Source organism: Urocampus carinirostris, chromosome 17 (assembly GCF_059441175.1).
Source record: "Urocampus carinirostris isolate Australia breed hairy pipefish chromosome 17, RoL_Ucar_1.0, whole genome shotgun sequence".
In the NCBI taxonomy this organism is placed as follows: domain Eukaryota; kingdom Metazoa; phylum Chordata; class Actinopteri; order Syngnathiformes; family Syngnathidae; genus Urocampus; species Urocampus carinirostris.
In genome coordinates, this window is record NC_142365.1 from 8,036,685 (window position 1) to 8,060,080 (window position 23,396).

Here is a 23,396-nt window from a genome sequence, read left to right on the forward strand (position 1 = left end):
GTCAGACATTCAAAGGTTCTGCTTACTCGTATCGCTCCAAAACACAAAACACAGGATATAGGATAAATAGTAATTGAATATACTAAAACATTGCCTTTTTTCATAAATATGAATTTAAAACAGTCAGGAATATTATTCCAGAATAAACAAACTTAAACCTTAAATAACGTCGTTCTCCATAAAAATATAGCCAGTCAAAACTATTCAAATAAACATATGAAAAAAAACGGAAATATATTACATTGGTTAAAAATCATATGCTGGGTCCTCATATTCTTCTTTAACTCTTCAACTTTCTGTATCTTCTTCTCTTCATTGAGGTTTTTCAGCTTACTCTGATGTTTTCCATCCATTCATCATCTGCACTGCTTATCCTCACTCGGGTCCCGGGGGCGCTGGAGCCCATCCCAGCCATTTGAACCAGCCAATTAACCTGACATGTTTTTTTGAGGATGTTGGAGGAAACCGGAGTGCGCGGAGATAACCCATGCATGCACAGGGAGAACATGCAAACTCCACACGGGGAGGCTGCAATAGTCGGACTTGAACCCTGAGCCTCCGCATTGTGAGGCTGCGTGCTAACCACCCATTCCGCCTCTGATGTTTGGTCCTGAAGTAATCCACAGCAACAGAGTTGTCACCCTGCTTTTTTCCGTTTAGCCTTCCGTTGCGTCGTGATGGATGGAAGTTTATCCCCAGGCGTTACTTCTCCGCTTCCTGACACTAAAGACTCACTATTAATGCACTTGTCCGTCGTTTTTTTTCAACTGGCCGACATGTTGTTCGTCAGGTTACAGCTAACTTGATTCATACGGGAAATTTTCCGAGAAATCTTGCGGCGGCAAGGTAGCTGAAGCGCTGCATTATAGTTTGAGAGTTATCTGCCGGGCCATTATAGTAGATGCATACCCACGCAAGCACAGGGAGAACATGCAAACTCCACACAGGAAGGTTTGATCCCATGACCTCAGAATTGTGCCGCACATGCCCTAACCAATGCGCTGCCGTGCTACCCTATTTGGATCATGTGATGTTCATTATATTTTGTCCATTAATCTTAATAAATGCCTCCAAATTGTCTGTAAGATTCCTTTAATTGCTTTTCCCCCGGTTTGACCGCTTCTGGATGTGTGCTTTCATATTCAAGCATTTAACAAATTAAATTTCAATCATTACTTGTTGCTAGGGTCGGAAATCTAGCTGGAGGCCTTCACAATCAGCTCTGCAGGCCCCAAGTGAAGACAAAGCTTCTGGTTTAGCAAATCCGATTCAGAGTTGGAGAGTCAGCACACTCTAGAAGACGTAGCAACATGTCACTGTTTTCACAAACTATGACAACTTTTCAACTATGTGAAGAAAAAAATCTCCACTGCTTCTGCCAAACTGACTTTTTCAGCTATAAATTGAATTTAAATGTAAATGGTCTGCATTTATATAGCACTTTCCAAGTCACTGAAGACCTCCCAAAGCGCTTTACAATGTGATTCACGCTCACCCATTCACCCACACTCACACCCCGATAGCAGCGTCAGCTATGCAAGGCAACTACCTGCTACCAGGGGCATTAGGGCTTCAGTGTCTTGCACAAGGACACTTCGACATATAACACGGAGGACCCGGGAATCGAACCTGCGACCTCTTGATCCCTAAACGAATGCTTTAAAAACGCATACCAGAAATACGACAGAACAGGCTCCACTTTCAGCATTAGCTTTGATGGCAATAGAAAAGAACTTCTTGATTAAACTGAAACGCACAAAGAATTTTTAGATAGATAGATAGATAGATAGATAGATACTTTATTCATCCCTGTAGGGAAATTCACTCTTCCAGCAGTCTACCCCGTTTAACAGATTAACATGATGCCCTAGGAGTGCTTGTAGCGGAGTGGATGACGTCACGCTAGTCCAAAAGTTCGACATCCCTGCGGCAGATGGAAATCTTTTCTTTGTGAAAATCCAGGGATACACCACCTCGTGTTAGCAAGTCCGCCTCCTCTCCGATTCCCCCCGGCTTTCGTGTCTCTGCATAGCGGCGTTGAAGCCGGATAGCTCCGGGTAGCTCCGGGTAGCTCCGGGTGGCTACATGTTAGCGTCCGGGATGCTAAACGTGAGCTTAGCATGTCTTTTAAGACAGAGTAATTGAAATCTTGATGAAAAAAAAAATGTTTTTTTTTGTACACTAATAAAAAAGGGTTTTAGGAGACAAAATGTGGCTGTATCCGAAATAATATGAGGTTATTATTGATGTTTTCAACTGTAGATGCAGTAAAACCTTAAAATAGTTATTAAAGGGTTGAATAGATTTAAATGTAGCAACACTAAAGGCCTAGGTGTGAAAAGCACGGCCTGCCACTTCAATTAAGACAATTCATATTCTTAATTCTAAAATGTTTCATATAACAATGCGATTTTTGATTTGTGTGTGACTTGTTTTATTTTTTAGCCGGGTTGAAATGATTTTGATTCTTAAGTCATTATTCTTGGCTGTTATGTACAAAATCTCAGAAATCATGCGAGAGTTTGTTTGCGCCAGGCCCGGCAAAAGAATGAGAGTAAAAAATACACTTTGAGACAGTTTTTATTCTTCCTTGTGTTCTTTAGCACTCTTTTTTGGGTTGCATAGCACGATACAGTAACATCCAGTGATCTAATCATTCACAGTTACCCTTTAAGGACCAACACACATTGTTATCGAGTTAATGGCTTCATTCTTTCCAAGCTTTACATAAACAGATGCATAATACACATTGAAAGGTATACAGTGGCTTGCGAAACTATTTGGCCCCCTTGAACTTTGTGACCTTTTGCCACATTTCAGACTTTAAACATAAAGATATAAAACTGTAATTTCTTGTGAAGCATCAGCAATAAGTGGGACACAATCGTGAAGTGGAGCACATTTTATTGGATATTTTAAACTTTTTTAACAAATAAAAAACGAAAAATGGTCCAGAATGGTCCTGTAGTTTGCTCAATTCATCTTCCCATCAATTTTAACCATCTTCCCTGTCCCTGCTGAAGAAAAGCAGGCCCAAACCATGATGCTGCCATCACCATGTTTGACAGTGGGGATTGTGTGTTCAGGGTGATGAGCTGTGCTGCTTTTACGCCAAACAACGTCTCGCGTTGTTGCCAAAAATTTCGATTTTGGTCTCATCTGACCGGAGCACCTTCTTCCACATGTTTGGTGTGTCTCCCAGGTGGCTTGTGGTAAACTTTAAACGACACCTCTTATGGATATCTTTAAGAAATCACTTCCTTCTTGCCACTCTTCCATAAAGGCCAGATTTGTGCAGTATACGACGAATTATTGTCCTGTAGACAGATTCTCCCACCTCAGCTGTAGACCTCTGCAGTTCATCCAGAGTGATCATGGGCCTCTTGGCTGCATCTCTGATCAGTTTTCTCCTTGTATGAGCTGAAAGTTTGGGGGGACGGCCCGATCTCGGTAGATTTGCAGTGGTCTGATACTCCTTTCATTTCAATATCATTGCTTGCACAGTGCTCCTTGGGATGTTTAAAGCTTGGAAAATCTTTCTGTATCCAAATCCAGCTTCAAACTTCTCCACAACAGTATCTCGGACCTGCCTGGTGTGTTCCTCGTTCTTCATGATGCTCTCTGTGCTTTAAACAGACCTCTGAGACTATCACAGTGCAGGTGCATTTATACAGAGACTTGATGACACACAGGTGGATTAAGTTTATGATCGTAAATCAGTTAGATCAACACTGAATCATTCAGAGATCCTCACTGAACTTCTGGACAGAGTTTGCTGTACTGAAAATAAAGGGGCTGAATCATTTTGCACACCCACTTTGTTGTTTTTTATTTGTTAAAAAAGTTTAAAAAATCCAATAAAGTGTGTTCCACTTCATGATTGTGTCCCACGTATTGTTGATTCTTCACAAGAAATGACAGTTTTATATCTTTGAAGTCTGAAATGTGGCAAAAGGTCACCAAGTTCAAGGGGGCCAAATAGTTTCGCAAGCCACTGTAATAAATAAAAAGGTCTGTGAGTATAAAACCTCATACTGGATCTTTTTTTTTAACATACTTTCAATTAATCATGTGCAAGTGTTCAATTTTCATCCGCATTGGAGGAGATTCCGTCAACGTGGACTTGACTGTGTGAATTTTGGAGCCGTTGCTTCTGAACACTGTGCTGAACTCCGTATGCAAAGTAGATGATTAAACCTGCGTTTAGAGGAAAACAGAGACGTGGTCCACACATTTCGATGAAAGACATTCTTTCAAGATTCTACACGTACCAATAGCCATCCACACGGCATAGCGTATCCATGTGTCCGATCCCAGTTGAACCATGAGATAAATATTGATCAAGGTGCTCAGGATAGGAAGCAACGGCACAAAGGGGACCTGTGTTTGCAAGAGAACAAATATATTGAAACATTGAACAAATACAAAATAAGGTTCCATACCTGTCAACCTGTCCGTTTTTGCCGTACAAAGTACGTTTATTATGCATTTTAAGACGTGTACGACGTACGAGAAAATCTGTACGGAAAAACGCAAATTTGTCAATTATGGGTACCATCCGGTATACACCGACTATCACGAAACGGCAAATCAATCAAGTCAAACGAGTTCGCCGTGGTAGCCCCTATCTCGGTATCGGGGTTTTTTTTCGTTGCAAACGAAGCGAGCGGATTGGTGTAGTGAAAGGAAGTCCGTCTTTTTTTAGAGAACCGGCTTTTTTGGCTCAACTCGTTAAAGAGAGCCAGCTCTCAAACGGCTCACTTGCTTTGATGCATTAAGCTCGCGCTCAATGGCGTCAAGTCAATAAATGCTTTTATTGAGAAGGTAAGGTAAAAATTTTTAGACCCGCGAAGCTCTGAACCCGCACGAGTGGAACCATGAACTAGCGAGGTTCCACTATACTTTAATTCATAAAAAACTACAGAAATAAAAACCGTCTTCATCAAGTTGAATATTCATTTGGACAGGTAACTTAAAATTAGTTTTACCTGGTTATATCAGTATCAGAAATTATTTTCCCCCCATTTTATTGACACTCCACTTATTGAAACATGAATATTTTGTTTGTTTGTTTGTACATGATTCAATTGTTTGTTTGTTTGTACATGATTCAAATTGAATCTTTTCTTCCGGCGCCGTCACGAATGGCAGCCACTCCAGCAGCTCCCGTGTTATTTTCGATTGTTCTCGATTGTTCTCAGCTCAGGGATGCTGCTGGAAATGTGAATTTCCCTTCGGGGATGAACAAAGTATCTATCTATCTTATACTACGAATTATGATGTTGTATAAAGAAGTTAAGAAAAAAAGGAAGTATAAATGGAGAAAATGAAAAAGGACAGGTTTGTGGTTATCCCTTTAATTAGTATATTACCAACAATAATTTAATGCAGAAAATGAGTTCATAATTAGAATTAAAAAATTTATTATTCTACTTAATTATATTTGCATGTATTTTTTTCTTCTACAGTGAACGTCCAAGCTACTTCATTTTTGTACTTTTTTATAATAAACTTCATTCATGTCGAGCAGCTCAGGATCTCACAATAAAATGTTAATTAACAATATATATGATATAACGAAACACATGTACAATATAACATGTTAAACTACATCAATAAACACGTTTGGGAAAAAAAATTGGTGTTAGATTATTTTGTATTTTGTGAGGGAAAATACGACATTTTGTAAGGGCATGGAGCCCTGGAGCGCGACAAGGTATGAGGTTTATTTATGATTTCATCATTTCTGTCTTAAGGGTGAACATGTGTCATAAATCACCACAAGAGGCCACTGTTGGGTAGTTCTGAGCTGACACACTACGGAAGCTGAGAAGCATATCGCTTCACAAACTTCCAAAGACCCCTTTCCATAATTTTCTTACGTTAGCAAAGGATGAATTTCAGCTCGTGACAGCACATGAAAGCAGGCGAGTGTCAACAAAAGACTGAGTGAGCTGGATACAGCCGGAGCGTCTGAAAAGAGTGAGTACCTGGGGTTGGTCAGAGCTGGTGTAAGCGGCTAACTTTTGCGGCTAGCAGAAGTAGCTATTGAAAGGCCAGTAAATTACAGCAAGGGCATAGTAGAATTCTTTTAAGGGTCGTGATCCTGGATCACGGAACTCAGTGACCTTCGCTTGCATGACCGGCTGAAGGACATTAAGGGAAGAAGAGAGTTTTATTCACGCGGAGACGCTTACAAGTGAAATAGCAATGAGCCACAGCCTGCAACCAGAATGGCTAAGAAAAGATACAGTGAAAAAGAAGTTAATGGAACCACAGCACTCATCGACGTTCGCTGTGGAAAGTGAGTGACACTGAAGCTAAAAATAACAAGAGCAGACAGCGGATGGCCACTGCCTGCAGCACAGTGGCTGATCTGAGTGGCTAGAGAAGGAAACAGTCAAAGATGTCTGACTCATGGGATTTGGCAATCATCAGGGGTCAGCTGTGCGTGGCTGTGAAGTGCCATCAGCACCAGTCGGCCAAACTACCTTTGCAAAGTCGTCATTCGGGCTTCCGCAGATTTAAAATGGCAGCCAAACTTGTCAACATCTCCACAGGGCGTCTCAAGTTTTGTAATATAATTACAAAATTCTAAACTAAAAAAAACTTGTTTATGAGATATTACATGTGTTTTGTAGTGTTTTTTTCCTGATAAACTATTTTTACACCACCAGGGGTTGCTCTATTATACACACTGGTGCTTTCATTTTCTTCTGCAAAGGACTCAACATAATTTGCCTTGCAAACCTAGTTAATTCCAACTCATAATTTTATCAACAAATTTTGTAAAAAAATTACGAAATTCTAAAACTAACAACATTAAAAAAAAACATTTTTATTAGATATTACTGTCATGATTACTGATGCGAGGCACCTGAGTCTGCTCCTTTGGCGCCAACTGCCTCGGACGCTGATTGGCTGTTTGTCCCTTTTAAAACCCCCGACTTCCTGTCACCGGTTGTCAGTCTGTCTGCGAACCTCAGCTCACGCTAGGCAAGCCTTTGGACCCTGACTCTCTCCTGTTCTGATTCCCGACCCATTTTCTGAACTTGACTACGATTTTTGCTCCCCCGTCCTGTCCACTGATCTATTTTTTTTTCCGCTCTCGACACCGCCATCTTTCGCCATCTGAGCAACCTGCTCCACGCGACCAGCGATCTACGGAGCGTGTGTACTATCCTTTACAAGTGGGTCCTGTCTTTGTTCTGGTCTTGGCAATTACATGTGTTTTGTTGTGTTTTTCTTTAATAAATGAAGTATTTTTACACCACCGGGGGTTGCTCTGTTATACACACTGGTGCTTTAATTTTCTTCTGCAAAGGACTTAACTAATCTTGCCTTGCAAACTAGTCAATCCAATTCATAATTGTATCATTTCTCTCTATATAATATGTCATAGTGTTGCGATTTGCATAGTTAGCATGCCATGAAAGCAGCTCTGGATGTGCTCTGCGGTTGTCTCCCGACGAGAACGACAGTGAGAAGCAGAATGGCCACGGTCAGGACCACGCAAACTACGCTCCACCACTCCGAAGACTGCAGCGAGGTCGACGCTTGCGAGATGAGGAGACTCAGGATGATGGCTAAAAATACTGAAATGGGGAAAAAAAAACACTGTCAGGGTTAAAATGATATTGTAACTACAAACAGATTGAAAACAGCACTTACTGATGGAAACTGTCAAAAAAGACACATTTTTAGAAGTGCGTGTCGTACAATGAGAGTGTGGACAAAAGAGTCCACGGAGTGTAAAAGCTTCTTGTTTGTTGTCTGTATCGACATCAGCTTGGTATCTGTACGGATGATAATTTAGATCATGAAGAAGGAAGGTCTAAATCGTTCCAGTTGTGAGACGGTCACAATAAAAGTGCTCTCACTCTTCCTTTGTGAGTCCGTCAATGAACCTCTGCCCCGCAAGATGTGGGTTTTGACTCGGTCCTGTTCCCTGTTGGTATTTCCTGTCCGGTATTGTTCCCATTTATTTTGTCCTGTTTAATATCGGTTTCCAGTTTCGTTCCCGTCTAGTTTGTCCTGTTTAATTTCGATATCCTGTTTTGCTATCAATCCTGTCTGTTCCGTCCTGACCGGTATTGATCCCATCTGATATATGCTCGGGCAATTGGTATTGATCTCGTCGGCCTCTGGCTTCCTGTCATTCCTCGCCAGGCTACTCCCTAACGTGCATGAATCCCCATTTCCCGTAAAATAAAAGGCTTGTGTGAGCAACGTCACGCATTTGGGTCCTGATCCTGTTCCGGTTCTTGACACAGTATCTTCGAAAATATTTTGTAATAGAATATTATGGGCACATGTGAGCTACAGGATAATGGCATGTAGGATTCACGAATGCGCCCTCAAAATGACTGACAGCTACTTTCATACTGGGAGGGCAGGCCATGACAAAAATAAAACTTTAAAGATAGTAGAAGAATTCCTACTTTACACCGACACTTTGTCTGGACCAAGTCTGGCAAGTACAGATAAAACTCAAGGCCTTTTCCTTACTGAAACCTAAAAATAATAATTATTAAGTGCTCTAACTTTGGCTAAACAGATAAAGGAGTTATAAATGGCTGAACAAATAAAAAGGTTATAAAACCATCACTTGTTTTTTACAAGGGCTGGGTTCCAAAAACGTCCTACGATATTCAAAACCAATTTACTTGCTCAAGTAATTGTTTAACAAATAAAAGTACTGTACTCTATAAATCTTTTTTTTATTCACAAATAACTTCTTTTACTGTCAAATTAAAATTTCAAAAATATTTTTGCTGTTTTTTCACACACTTGTATGGATTAAGGAAATAATCCAATTTACTCTCCATGATACTTTGCCGCCATCATGTGTAAATTATGAAGAACTGCATTTACCTGTCGGTTTTATCCTACAGAAACCATATATTTTACCATTATCAAACACTTTTTTTACAAGCGCCAGGGAGCCACTAGGCGAGCACCAGATACCCGCTTGTGTCTCCAGAGCAAGTTTAGCGGGACTAGGAGTCCAACTTTGTTGGCGATAGAAAGAACCTTCCTCTGTTTAGCCAATCAGGATGCATGAACAATATACGAGGTGTCATGATTACTGATGCGAAGCACCTGTGCCCGCTCCTTTGGCGCCAATTGCCTCGGACGTTGATTGGCTCCTTGTCAGTATTTAAAACCACTAATTTCTGTCACTGGTTGTCAGTCCGTCTGCGAACCTCAGTGCACTCTAGGCAAGCTTTTTCGACCCTGACTCCCATCTGTTTTTGCTCCTGTCTGTTTCCCGGCTTCAACCTGTTTTTTGATCCTGACCACGTCTACTCTTCTCCCCAGGCTTTCGACCACGTTTTTGTTCTCTCCTGACCCGGCTACTGACCCGTTTTTTCCGTTCCCGACACCGCCATCGCTCGTCACAGAAGTCCCACTTCCGCGTTCAGAGCGACCTGCTTCCCGCGTCCAGCGATCACTGGATCGTAGGTACAACCCTTCCCTTTCTTCCAATAAAACTGAGAAACGTAACGCAAGTGGGTTCTGTCTCCGTTCTGGCCTTAACACGATGAAAATTGTTGAAGCAGCGAAATCGCAAATAGTAAACAGCGATAAAGCAAGGGGTTACTGTAATTAGCTGGGGTCGTATACAGCTTAGCTTGAATGGTAGATTAAAAAAAAGTATATTCTGTATTTAAGGATAGGTGACCAACACTTGCCTGCCTAAAAGTACGAATGCACAAATAAATGTAGCCGAAGGGTCGAAATGAAAATAAATCTGGTCTTTCGACATTTAATAACCCGACTGAACTAAACAACCTTACCTTAAAATGAGAATACATATGGCAACGAGGGTGTAAGCAAACAAGGTTCCAATGGACATCATGTCAACGAGCGCTTTCAGGTCAAAAAGCAATGCCATGATGGCTGCAAAGAAAGAAGGTTTCATTCAGACTCGAGAACTAAAATGGTTGTTGTATTCGTCTTTCTTACCCGCGACAACCCCTGAAGCGATGGTGGCAAACACAGGACTTTGTCTTTCGCTCATTTTGCTGAGAGGGCTGAAGAGAAGGCCATCTCTCGCCATGGCGAAGAGCACTCGGGGCATCGGGAACATCGACCCCAAGAGGCTGATGGGAGAAGAAGTACTTAATAGTAGAACCCCGGGATATGGCGACCCCACCTTATGATGTTTTCACATTATGATGTGGAATTACAGCATTTTCCGACATTAACTAATAATATTTTGAATGCCCAAAAGCTTTTTGGGTTGGTAGGTTGGAACCCCTAATTACAAGAGTCTTAGGGGCACCATATCCTGTGGTGTGTCTTTGACATGCACAGCCTCGTGTCACCCATCCCTGTCCAGGCCACCAAATGTTATCACCGTATCTTGGTAAATGTGCTAACCACTGCACTATAGAAACATGGTAGTCATGTAATCATTTACTGTATAAGTATTACTTCTTTATTTTAAGCCTGTTGATCCTAACAATTGGTCTTTCGAGACGGATATTGTACATCTTGAGGGATTTATACTGTCAGTTTACAAATTTTAAAATTTGTAGTTTTCATGTGTACGACGGTATCTGTACTATTACACTATCCCATGATGTAAAACAGGCATGCGGGCAAGGAAAAACTCAAAAACCACTGCATGAGGAAATTAAGAAACCTTGAGAAGGGGCCACACAAGAAGTATTCCCTCTTCCAGGATGATCAGGCTGCAATGGATGTTGCAAAGGCATCAACAAACATCTTAAACATGAAATATGGGTCATTCATAAGCTATAGAATATAAGTGTTATTTGAGCCAAGATTTAAACAGTTCCACTGCAGACCGAATCTTAGAGGGCAGAGCATTCCACAGCACCAGGGCCTGAATGGAGAACGCTCTGAAACCTGCAGATTTCTTCTTGGTTCCTGGGATCACTAGTAGTCCAGCATTTTACGAGTGAAGGCTCTGAGCAGGAACATAGGGCGAGATTAAATATGAAATATATGAAGGGAGCCAGTGCAGGTCAGCCACAATTAAGGTAATTAAATGTTCTTGTCTTAGTTAGAAGCTTCGCTGCAGTGTTTTGTTCCAGCTGATGCTAGACTTTGGAAGACCAGAGAGTAGTACATTACAGTAATCGAGATGGGAGGCAACAAATGCTTGAATTATAATCTCAGCATCACACTAGGACAGCATAGGGCAAATGTTTGCAATGTTGCGAAAAAATGGAAGATACAGATGAGAGTAATCCCCATAGCAATGAAAACTGATATTTGATTTGCGAATAATATCACCTAACGGAAGCATATAAATGCTAAAAAGAAGGGGAACAAGTACTAAGCCCAGTGGAACGCCGCAGGTAACATCAAAGTGCTCAGAGGTCACATCCCCTAATCTAACACAATCAGTCCTATCTGAGAGGTCGGATCTGAACCATGAGATGACAGTTCCTGAGAGACCAATCCATTTTTCCAGCCGATCTAGTAAAATATTATGGTCACTGAGATCCAGCAACAACTACAGTGATGACGCCAGGAGATGATGGTTTGTTACCATAATCAGGGCTGTCTCAGTGGAGTGATCAGCCCTGAATCCTCAAAAAGATTATTCCCAGACTTATTATTCAGCTGCTGTGCCACAAGTTTTTCAAGTACTTTAGAAACAAACGGCAGGTTTGTGGCCCCTGGGATCTCTAGTTGTTTCAAGTGTTTGTAATGCATTAGCTAAATACCATTGTTTTCTATCCCCCGCCATACAGCAATATCGCCCACCTTTAGAGCAGTTTAATGCCTTATCCCGGTGGGTCTACTGTACAAGTTTCTTACCTTGTTGAGAGTGCGCAGAGGGACCCCACTGCAACAGCGTACTTAGCGGGACCCCAGCCCACGTAGGTAAAAGCTGCGGGCAGCGGGCTGTGAACGCTAAGCAAATAATACGGCATCATTAGCGTCAGGGCGGCCGACACGCCGAAATAAGCTAGGAAGCAAATGAGAAGCGAGGCCACGATTCCCAAGGGGATTGATTTTTGGGGGTTCTGGACCTCCTCTCCTATTAAAAACAAAACAAAAACAAGCATTGATAAAAACGGATCGGTTTTTCTTTTATCTGGGGTGTTTTTTCTTTGTTTACCGGTTGTGGCAATGCAGTCAAAGCCCACAAATGCGTAAAAGCATGTCGCCGCTCCAGCTAGCGTGCCGTCAAATCCGAAAGGGAAAAATCCGCCGCTTCCAAAATTCAGAGTTTCATTGAAGGATGAAGTGTTTCTGGGAAAGATAAACAGTTTTTGATTTATTTAAAGGGACAGTTTGTATTAACAAACTACTAGATGTCGCTGTGTTGTGTATGCAACAGAAAACATCCCTTCCTTCCTTCCTTGGTTTATTTTATTTAGTCATTCGTCAATTAACTTGTATACAAATATAAATTATCTTTTTATATATTCATTTGTTGGCTCTCAATTTCTTTCTTTTCCTTCTGTTTTCCCTACTTTCTTTTCCTTCTAGCTTTCATTTCTTTCTTTTCCTTCTGTCTTTAATTTCTTTGTTTATCTTTTTCATTTTTTTCTTTTCCTTCTTTCTTTTCCTTCTTTCTGTAATTTCTTTCTGTCTCTCCTTCATTTCTCTCTTTCATTTGTCTCTCTTGCTTTCCTTCCTTCCTTCCTTCTTCATTTATCAATCTTATTATTTTATTTACTTATTCATCAATATAATTGTACACAAATATATATATATATATATATATATATATATATATATATATATATATATATATATATATATATGTATACTTTTTTATTTATTTATTCATTCATCCAGTTTCTTTCTTTCTTTTCCTTGCATCTTTTCCTTTTTATTCCTTCTTTCTTTTCATTTTCCCTCCTTTCCTTCCTTCCATACTTGATTCCTTTCTTTCTATCTTTCCTTCCTTCCTTCCTCCCTTCCTTCCTTCCTTCATTTCTTCCTTCCATCTTTCCTTCCTGCCTTCCTTCCTTTATCATTTTATCTATTTATTCACAAATATACTTGTATACAAAAATATGCATATATATATATATATATATATACCAGCACGGCGGCGCAGTGGTTAGCGCGTGTGCGGCACAGTTCTGAGGTCGTGGGAACCTCCTGCGTGGGTTCAAATCCAGCTACCGGCCTTACTGTGCGGAGTTTGTATGTTCTCCCCGTGCTTGCGTGGGTTTCCTCCGGGCACTCCGGTTTCCTCCCACATTCCAAAGACATGCATCTCAGATGAATTGGCCGGTCAAAATTGTCCCTAGGTGTGACTGAGCGAGTGAGTTGTCTGTCCCCGTGTGCCCTGAGATTGGCTGGCAACCAGTTCAGGGTGTCCCCTGCCCACTGCCCAAAGATGGTTGGGATGGGCTCCAGCCCCCCTGCGACCCTAATAAGGATAAGCGGTACAGCTGATGAGATGAGATGAGATGAGATATATATATATATATATACACATAATTTTTTTATTTGTCCACTTTCACTACCTTCCTTTTTTTACTTTTTCTTACTTCTTTCTTTTACTCTTTCCTTCCTTCCTTCCATCCTTCCTTCATTACTTTTAATTATGTACTATTTATCCATTGTCTTCTCTTTTAATGTCTCAATTCATCTATGTATGTATTGATATGTTTGCTGTCTATTGTGTGGCGTAAAAAAACTAGGCATACTCTTGTGATTGTTGAAGATGTTCTTCATCAATGTACCAGTTGTTGAGATCTCCCTTTATGAAGCCGGTGAGAATAACAAAGAGTAGCACGACAATGTTGACTGCTGTGAAGATTTTGTTCACGATGGCGGACTCTTTTACACCAAATGCAAGAATCCCTAGAAAGGAAACCACACAGTGACATTTAGAGAAGTTGCTATGTTGTCAGGATCTTGCAATGCCACCTTCCCCCAGAGAGTGCCACAGGGGGGAGTGGCCGTACTGTGCACACCTGTGTCCAATTCTCATCATACCCGGCCTTTTTAATTGACTTGTCATTGCCATTGTTATGTTTGTTTCTAGTTTCTATACAAGGAAGCAGAAAACTAGGCTGGAGAGCTCAAAGAAGATGTTTAATAATCCCAGGTATAGTGTCACAAACCGAGAAATTGTCCAAACAAGAAATCAGGAACCTGTTGTGATCGCAATGATGGCAATAAGCCAAGAGCTTATGTTGCCAGATGAGACAGGTGTGGAGAGAATGGATGCAGATATGTGCAGTTTTGCCTCACCCCTCTTGGGGTGTGCAAACTTTTTGGAGAATATATGATTCTATATTGCTTTATAAATAGTTTCGTTTCTCCAAAATGAGTACCGTATTTTCCGCACTATAAGGCGCACCTAAAAGCCTTTATTTTTTTCAAAAGCTGACCATGAGCCTTATAATACAGTGCGCCTTATATATGGATCAATATTAGGGCGCAAAGTCTTGCAACTAAGGCAAGCAGCCGCCGACTAGATTTTTCCCCGAAGGCGAAGTAGTTCGCAGTGTATGCTGGGATTTATATACCGGCGTTTCATTTCCTAACCAATGTGTCAATCATCATTTGAATCAGTCACTATTGGCGAAAGTTATTCGGAGGTAAAAGGGGCGGATCCTTTTTATCATTTACAGGCTCGCATAGGCTAAAGGGGCGAAACAAAGCCTGCAATTGGCCGAAAAAGATGAATGTGAATCACACGTTGGGTTGCACTACGGCATAGAGAAAACATTTTTTACTAAATATTTTACCCTCCTGGATTTACTACACTTACGGTTGTAAGAAGACCATGGTTACGTATCATTATCGAACGTGATGGCTGAAAGAGAACTTAGGTGAGCTATGCGGCTTTATATTTTCCCGGTATCTTGTTTTAGAACGATCTTGATGTTTCTGTGATGAGTGTATTTTTAAACTAAATTCAATTCAAAGTGTTTATTGTCATATGCACAGTAAAGAACCCCGTTTCCCTGCACAATAAAATTCTTACTTTGCTGCCAGCAAAAAATAAAATGGAAACTAAGAAATGTTTGGCATTTCTTGAATCCCAAGACTTTAACCTTCCGAATGATATTTGGAACGATGCGTTTGAGTGATTGGTGACATCGTACAGACACTGTTTCCGTACATGTCTGAGACACGTATTTGCTTCTTTGCAAGCGTTCGGAATGTTAAGGGGGTAATAAGTTTGACTGAACTATCTGACTGTTTTGTCGACGTTCCCATTGTAGCGCCTTATAATCCGGTGCGCCTTATGTATAGAAAAAGTTTTAAAATATATCATTCATTGAAGGTGCGCCTTATAACACGGTGCGCCTTATAGTGCGGAAAATACGGTATGTCTTAAAAAGAAGCGAGTCCCTAGCTCATTTCTCGCAAAAGTTATGATTTTTTCTTAAAGTAAATGCAGACAGAATGCTCCTCCTGGCCACTAGAGGACAGTATAGGATATACTCAGAAGTACACACAATAAAGAAAAGACAATATAGTAAGTCCCTATTTTTAAGCACTGAATTTGATAATAAGCAGTGAAAAAGAGAAATATCCTGATAAATAAAATAAATATATGACAGTTATTTGAATATTGGCCTTGAGCGCAGTAACATGAAAAAATATTTTTAAGGGGGGCCATACACAAAGGGAATCTGGGGACAAGAGTTGCACCAAAACGCTTTTTTAAGCACTACTTTGTTGCCATTGTATATGTGGTTATATCTTTTATCATTTTCATTTGGTAATTTACCCATCTTTGCCTTAGAGCAGGGGTCGAGAACATTTTTGACTCAAAGAGCCATGAAAGCAAAATACTTAGATTTTCTTTAAGAGCCACACCATATATTTTGGGAAAAAATTGGACAAAAGCACCAAACAAGTAGAAAAAAATTATTCTTCCTTCTTACTTCATTTTGACCTTCATTTTTGTTCTAAATGATGGTTTCAAAACAAGGTGCTAGCAGGGTTATTTAGTAAAAATGTCACAAAATACTGCAAACGAGAAGGATACGGATGTATACACCTTTGGCACACAGGGCAGTGGGTGAAAAAGAGAAGGAAGTGTACTGTGTGTGCAGAGATCCGCCCACCCCTACTGCTTACCCAATCAAATTGCTCTGGGTGCTTGGCTGGTGTTTTCCAATGTTTAGAGATTGTTCTGCTGGTTTTCATCATAAGGCATCTCAACAGTGTGTCACGGTTGCCATGGCGCCCAATGGGCCCCCGCCGTGTGGCGCCAGCCTCTGTCACGGTTGCCAGGGCGCCCAATTGGCCCCGCCCAAGGACACCAGTTGAAACTCGTTGACAGATTGCTCCCTGACTACTGTCCTGTGAGTCGCCTTTCTAGTCGGAGCGTCTGCGAAACTCTGTTTTGACACGTCAAGCCCTGAGAATCTCCTTTTTTTCCCTGTGTTTTTGTTGTTGTTTGCCAAGCCCCGTGAATCTCGTTTTTTTTCCTGTGTTTTTTGCTCCTGTTTTGCTCTCGCCAAGATCTGTTTGATTTTGACCACTTCCGTGTTCCGAGCAATCTACTCCCCGCGACCAACGATCTCCGGATCGAGTGTGCACTCCTTTCTCTTCTCCCCAACAAACTGTGAGTAACGTTACGCGAGTGGGTTCCGCTTCCTGTTTCCTGTCCTGGTCCTGACACAGTGAGCATACTGCACATTGTTTAATGAGCTTACATGTAAAAGATTCCTCAGAGACGCAGAGCCTAAACGGGGTCAGTTGATGTAACACCATGAGTGTAAACTGCAGTTAACATTTTTCCCAATATATTTTGGATAGAACAGATGATTTACAGAGTTTCTTTGGCTTCGCAATCGAAAAGTCACAGAAAAGATTACTGCGTTCTGAAGGATTTTATACATTTGACTATAAAGGATTTTATACATTGGACTATAAAGGATTTTAACCGATTGACTCATAATGCAATGAACATTTTCACTGAAAAGGCTTCAGGTCACGCTGTTCCAAATGCAGAATATTTTGACTGGGGAATTTTGATAACAGGACTCTGACGGAGAACGGCAGGCGATGTTTTGAGAACAAGGCCCTGATGACGTAGAAACGCTCGGTGTTGTTTAGAGTTTTCCAGATATTGCAACACCCAGGGGGGGCTTCCTTGGCACGCCCATGGGAGGAGTCAAGACGCCATCTTGCGGGGAGACGTGGGCCAAGAAGAGAAAGCAAAAGGACTTCAGAGAAGGCTTGCCAGGGACTCCAACGACACTAATTCGACGAATTCGGCTGTTTTCGATGGAGTAAACTCAGTTAAATTGTTTTTGAGATTAAATCTGCTCCCGTGTGAAAATGTCGGCTTTCTTGTTCATCGTTTCCCTCAAGAAACGAGCGCGCATAAATTGTTGAGTGAATGTAGGTTGTGTTTGGTTAATGGAGTCAGATAACTAATTCAAACAATTTGGTAAACGGTACATTTTGGTATTTAATTCCCAACAGTTCCTTATTTGATCTCCGAGCCAGATGTACTCATGCAAAGAGCCATACCTGCCTCATGAACCATACGTCCCTGACCCAGGTCCAGGGGAAGTTAGCGTTCCAGATCCTGACAGATGTAATACTTGAATGCCTGGAATGGTTGAAGCGTACCTGCCAAAAGCATGATAAGTCCAGCTGCAAAGAAGTCCGGGTAGGGAGCTAAACCTGGCAGGTCCATAGCAGCGTGTTTTCCCAGTGAATTAGCAATAACATTTCCAATGAGGTCATCGAAAGTTCCACTCCATGCTCTTGCAACACTGGATGTCCCTGAATGCAAATGGAAACTTCATTAATAACAACCCACGATTGGGATATGGAGGAAGCGGACCAAAAACAAAATATGTTTTTACCGATAACATAAGACAGAAGAAGATTCCACCCGGTGATAAAAGCCCAAATCTCGCCCACTGTCACATAGCTGTAGAGGTAAGCAGAACCGGTCTTGGGAACCCGAGCTCCGAACTCGGCGTAGCACAGTCCGGCAAAGACTGAAGCAATGGCGGCTATCAAGAAGGAGATGATGATGCTAGGCCCGGCCACGGTTCTGGCCACCTCCCCGGACAGAACGTACACGCCGGCCCCTAATGTGCTGCCCACCCCCAGAGCCACGAGGTCCAGGGTTGTCAGGCAGCGTCGGAAGTTGGAGACCTCTCCTTCGGGCTCCAGAGGTTTCCTGCGTGATAAGCTCTGAAGGAACGTCAGGATCTTTGCACCGGACATCCTGGCGGGCAACTACAACATCAAATCACATTTTTATAAAGCTTTTGTCATATATAAAAACAAAACCTGACAAAAAAAGGAAGAAGAGAAACAAATTGAGGAAAATGACCTTTGACAGCTACTGTGAGCCTCAGCCAACATCTTTGTTTTGAGGCTAAGAGCGACTTTTTTGCTTCTGATTAGCGAAAAGGGCCTTCAGTTTCATCTATTTTATAAAAGGACTTACGCTATTACTATGTTACTATTATGTTATTACCAGGCTGTAATTATTAGATGTAGGATTCTAACATCCTTCCGATCTCCTCTTTCTTCCACTCAGTTGCTTTACTTCCACATCCTCTCACATTTAGTGACCCTATAACAAGGGTTTGCGAGACCTTTCTGTCTCCCGCCCCCCTTGTGTCTCTTGTGTCCCGTTTCCTCTGGAGGGACGAAAGCATGACCAACTTGGGTGCCAAGGTGGTTAACTTGTTTGGGTGTTTGGGCATTTGGGTTGGCCATGGTCCAAAAATTTGTGTGTGTTTTTTTTGCTACTTTTTCCCTTTTATTTTCTTTGTTATTGTATGTGTTTGTCTTGCTGTCGGTCACCCCCCTTGAGGGATATGACCAAGGTAGATAGATGGATAGAAATAGGATTCTAACAGGCTCAGGGCACCACTAAAACCTTTGCTTACTATATAGGCACAGAGTTAAAAAGATAAATACATAATTGTCTTGGTCCTGCGCCTGCAGTCCCTCCCCTTTCTAAGAGATGGCAGCATTGCCCCATTTTCTCATTCCCCTCCACACTCTTCTGTCTAGGTGCACCCAATTATCATTAGCCACCCTTTGCTATAAATACTCCAGTCTCCCACTCCATGTTGCTGGGTCGTCATTGTACTCATCTCGAGATATTACCTCTCCAAGACGGCAAGCTCTTGATACCGGAACATTTGTCTCAATGTATCAAATTCAAAATATTCCTCAAATATTTTTCTCAAGACTTTCTCCTCCAAGACAACCTCCCCAAATTTATCATCCCAAATTGCCCTTTTTGGCAGTCCTGGTCCCGCTGCATAGCAATGAAAACTGATATTTAACTTGTGATTAATAGCACCTAACAGAAGCATATAAATGCTGAAAAGAAGGGGACCGAGTACTAAACCTTGAGGAACGCCACAGTTAACACTAAAGGCCTAGTAGTGATTGTTATATTATTATTAAATAAACGCTCCCTATTAAGCGTTTGATTGCGTGAACCCTGTTTTTGTCTCTTTGTGTCCTGCCTTTAGGTCTGTCTGAATTTATGTGACAATTATAGTCTAATTCAAAAAAGAATCTTGAAAGAACTAATTATATACAGTATTTACACCAAGAGATATCAAACTCAGTTTGGCACAGGAGCCATATCCGGACTTTCTGTTCTCAGGCGGACCGGACCAGCGAAAGAATGTTGACTTCAAATTTTAGCTTACTGTAGTTTTTTAGTAATCTTCATCATTCAGCCTACTTTAGTAGCATACCTTACTTGTTACAACCATAAATGACAAGGGATATTTTTTAAGCATGCACATTTATTCACAAACAATAGGGAAAAATATTTTCATGTATGGGATTGAATCTGTTAACTGGTTTATTTTTACGGTTGAGTGAGTGCAGTTTTACACCTGAACCAACTCACCATGCTATATAAACTCAAGTGGGAGCTAAGGAAACAATATAATTTAGCCTTCAATGTTGTACTGGTTTGAAATGAATAGGTAAAAATCCAGACTGCATCACATCAAACTACAAGGCTGGGTCTACTAAGATGAGAGTATATCCCATACTGCCCTCCAGTGGTCAAAATGAGCATTAGGTTTGCATTTACTTAAAATAATCATAACGTTTGACAGAAATGACCTACGGACTCGTTTCTTTTTGAGACGTACTCAGAAATTTATGGCCAGGCAGAATAAACAATCCAGCCGTGTCCAAACCCAGCCCCTGGGCTTTAAATTTGACACACCTGTTTTAAAGGGACAGTATGTATTATTTGACCACTAAATGTCCTTTATCGTGTTGCCTAACCGAAAACGACAAAGGAATACAAACTACGGAGCCTCAAAGTGAGCAAACTGCACCATTTTTCATCCAAAAATTTTTGTTATTTGTGTACCTGAAGCAACAATATGGCGGACAATTATGTCAACATTTATATTATCATGTATTTTTTTGTTAGTATTTATATCAATGTTTGTTTTAATGAAAATTTGTTTTACCACTAGGAGCGACAATACAATATATACTGTCCCTTTAAAGACACCTTTAAAATCAATGATTTCCCATGCAAGTTGAAATCACATTTTCTAAAAATAATTCACAGTAACACATCAGTAGTGGAAGAAGGAACAACAAAGACCAAAAATAAATGAAATATTTTTTTTAAAAAGCCAAAAAATATATATAAAAAGGAGATCCAAGCTAAAGAATAGGACTATCATTATAAATAAACGTCTTTTGAACCTGCTCTTGATACAGACTTTGCGTAAATTTTGTTCTCTTGACAGGTCGGGGTATTCCGTTTTTAGTAATTGACTCAGCTTATTTTAACCCCACTTCTCAAAATTATAACCTAGTAATAACATAATAACAAGACAATAACAACATAGTAATACAATGATAAGTTATTCTAGAAATGCATATCATACTGGTACTTTTTTGTGCCAACAGTTAACAAAATAAAAAAGGATAGTGACTCCTTCGTTACACGATTTTAAAAAAAGTATTGATAGTCATTAAAATAGTAGCTCATAAAAATATTTACTATTTATTCCCTCACCGTTGCAGCAGGATGAGCCTGACGTTCAACGCCGGTGTGGTTGTGTCGAACCCTTAACTGCAAAATCTTCATAGCGAGTTTTTTGATGCGTTATGTTACATTTCAGACATACTTGTCATTTCTGGGGAGTGAAAACAGAGTGAAGGAGGGAGTATTATTGGATTTGAGCATCACCAAGGGTCACTTTCAGAGGGCTAGAAATAATTTAAACAGAATACTGTTTATCGTTTACGGCGGGGTTTATGTTTAAAAAAAAACCTGTGATAGGAGAAATCTGTCAAGTAGAAATGGTGTACTAAGTAAAGTTGTAATAAATAGCTAATGTAAAAACTGTAAAATGACAAAGTTGTATAAAGTTTGATTAAATAACATTAATAGAAGTATAAAAGTTATAGTCAGCTATTATGATGGCGCACTCGTGAATCCTACAACCCATTGTCATGTAGTTCATCTTTGCCCAGAATATTCTGTTTTAAAAAGCCAGGGATGTCAAACTCAGTTTGGCCCTGGGGACAGATCCAGGATATCTGTTCTAAAAATCTAAACTCCAAATATTTAGCTTTGTTTTTCATTATTATGCTTTATCATTCAACCCACAAAAGTAACCTACCCTACATATCATAATTAAGGATGACAAATGATTTTTTTAAGCACAACACGTTTATTTACAAACAATGGGCAAAAAAATGATTTTTATATTTGGTATTGAAGGTGTGACTGGTTTATTTTAACAATTGAGTGAATGTGCTTTTAGTGCCGAACCAACTCACCACGCTATACAAACTCAAGTAGGAGCTATGAATAAAATGTTTTTGCCTTAATATTCTTACTGTCATAATTGCCAAAATGAAGACACCTGGGGAAATCGTTTGGCGTGCTGGAGCGCGCTCTCTGATTGGCTGGCACTCTCCTCTTAAGCTGTCAGCGCTCAGAGAGGACTGTCAGACCGTACTTGTGTCTCTCTGTGTGTGTTTGCCAGATTCCAGTACCAAAGACTTCTCCTGTTTGATTCGGTTTCGCCCTGTTTCTGTCCCACGTTTACAACCTGCTCTCCTGCCCTGGCCATCGACCTGCCCGCTAAGCCATATCGATTCTGCCTACCAGTCACGGAACTGCCATTCCGTCCAACGCTGCTAGCGACCGACAACCATCGGCTTCCAAAGCAAGCTCTGTCAGCTCAACCCAATAAAGATTCCGTTAAAATGAACGCAATTGGGTCCGAGATTCCATTCTGGGTCGTGTCACATGCTGGTTTGAAATGAATTTTCTTTTCCAGTTTTGCTGTGAGAGTCCATGTATCGCAAGTGAAGAGAAAGATGGAAGTAACCAGGGGTTGCATGAGTCTGATCTTTGATTTGACTGCAATATTCTTGTCCCTCTTGATGGGTTTTAGACTGGCAAGTGTCGTTGTGGATTGAGCTATTCTGGCCATGATTTCTGGTTCTCCAATATGTTTAAATTTGGTAACAGATGATGTTTGAAGCGATACCTTGAGGGTTGTTGGTCAGTACTGTTGTTTTTTTCTGTACTGATTCCCATTCCATGCTGGGTTTATGGTTTGTCCAGGCGATGGACCAGATCTCTAAGTTTTTGTTCTTTTCCTGACAGTCCTGTAGTAATGTTTGTCCCCCAAAGCTGAGTGTACCTGGTAATCCATTGCTTCGTTCATGATCCTCTCCAGGAAGATGCTGAATTAAGTTGAAGAAACAATGGTTTGAAACCACGCTCCAATTGTACAATTGATCAGTACCGCACTGTCGGCATTTGCATACAGCTGTGAAATGGTCTGAACTAGTTTCTGGTCTACTAGTTATTTACCACATTAATTATGTATAGGGTGTATTTCTGATTAGCTTCATGTTTTCTTCAAGAAATAAAGACATTTCTAATCGACTCCAAACTTTCAAACGGTAGTGAAATTATAGTGAGGCATCACTGCCTTACAAACACAATAAGGATCCAAGTTGAATGTGAAGTGTGACGTCAAGTGAAATTGTTTTTAGCGGGAACGTGTACTCGGCAACAAAATGAGTAAAGGATCATCAGAGCAGAAGGGACACTGTTTGAGGACACTAATGGTGCAGTCCTTAGATTCTAGAGATTTTCTGTATAGGTTGAAGGTAAATGTCTAAAAGAAAATGTGTTTGAAATATTTGAATGATTTATTCAACACTATTACTGAAATGTACTTACTAGTGTATGCAAATGTTAGGTGAGGTAGGAGGGTGAGCAAGCTTTATTAGCGGTAGGAAATGGACAAACCTTCTCCCGGTTAATCATTTATGGAGACCACAAAGTGAGCTCACAAAGTAATTGGCCGCTGAATTCATTCCACTCTCAGGATTAGTTAGTTAAGCATCTTTCAATGAGTCCGGGAATTTTATGACAGTGATCTCCAAGAGATTTAGAAGGTAAGTTGAACTTGTCTATTAAA

At 40.7% G+C, this 23,396-nt stretch overlaps 1 protein-coding gene across 3 annotated transcripts in view; it reads right to left on the reverse strand.

Annotated features, from left to right (window-relative positions):
* Window positions 1-2,870: 2,870 nt before the first annotated feature.
* Window positions 2,871-23,396, reverse strand: part of LOC148349082 (cationic amino acid transporter 2) — a 53,777-nt gene continuing 33,251 nt past the window's right edge. For 2 of the 3 annotated variants that reach the window (XM_088321517.1, XM_088321518.1), the window contains 10 exons: window positions 20,963-21,083; window positions 17,793-18,174; window positions 17,554-17,709; window positions 13,653-13,809; window positions 12,104-12,237; window positions 11,800-12,022; window positions 9,970-10,106; window positions 9,801-9,903; window positions 7,672-7,796; window positions 7,285-7,595 (listed from right to left, as the gene is read on the reverse strand). In XM_088321517.1, coding sequence (XP_088177643.1) covers window positions 7,420-7,595; window positions 7,672-7,796; window positions 9,801-9,903; window positions 9,970-10,106; window positions 11,800-12,022; window positions 12,104-12,237; window positions 13,653-13,809; window positions 17,554-17,709; window positions 17,793-18,174; window positions 20,963-21,034 — 1,665 coding nt within the window. In that variant the 5' untranslated portion in view covers window positions 21,035-21,083 and the 3' untranslated portion in view covers window positions 7,285-7,419. Of the gene's footprint in view, window positions 4,198-4,271; window positions 4,381-7,284; window positions 7,596-7,671; window positions 7,797-9,800; window positions 9,904-9,969; window positions 10,107-11,799; window positions 12,023-12,103; window positions 12,238-13,652; window positions 13,810-17,553; window positions 17,710-17,792; window positions 18,175-20,962; window positions 21,084-23,396 lie in introns of those variants that run through there. The other variant, XM_088321519.1, reaches the window with a different exon arrangement.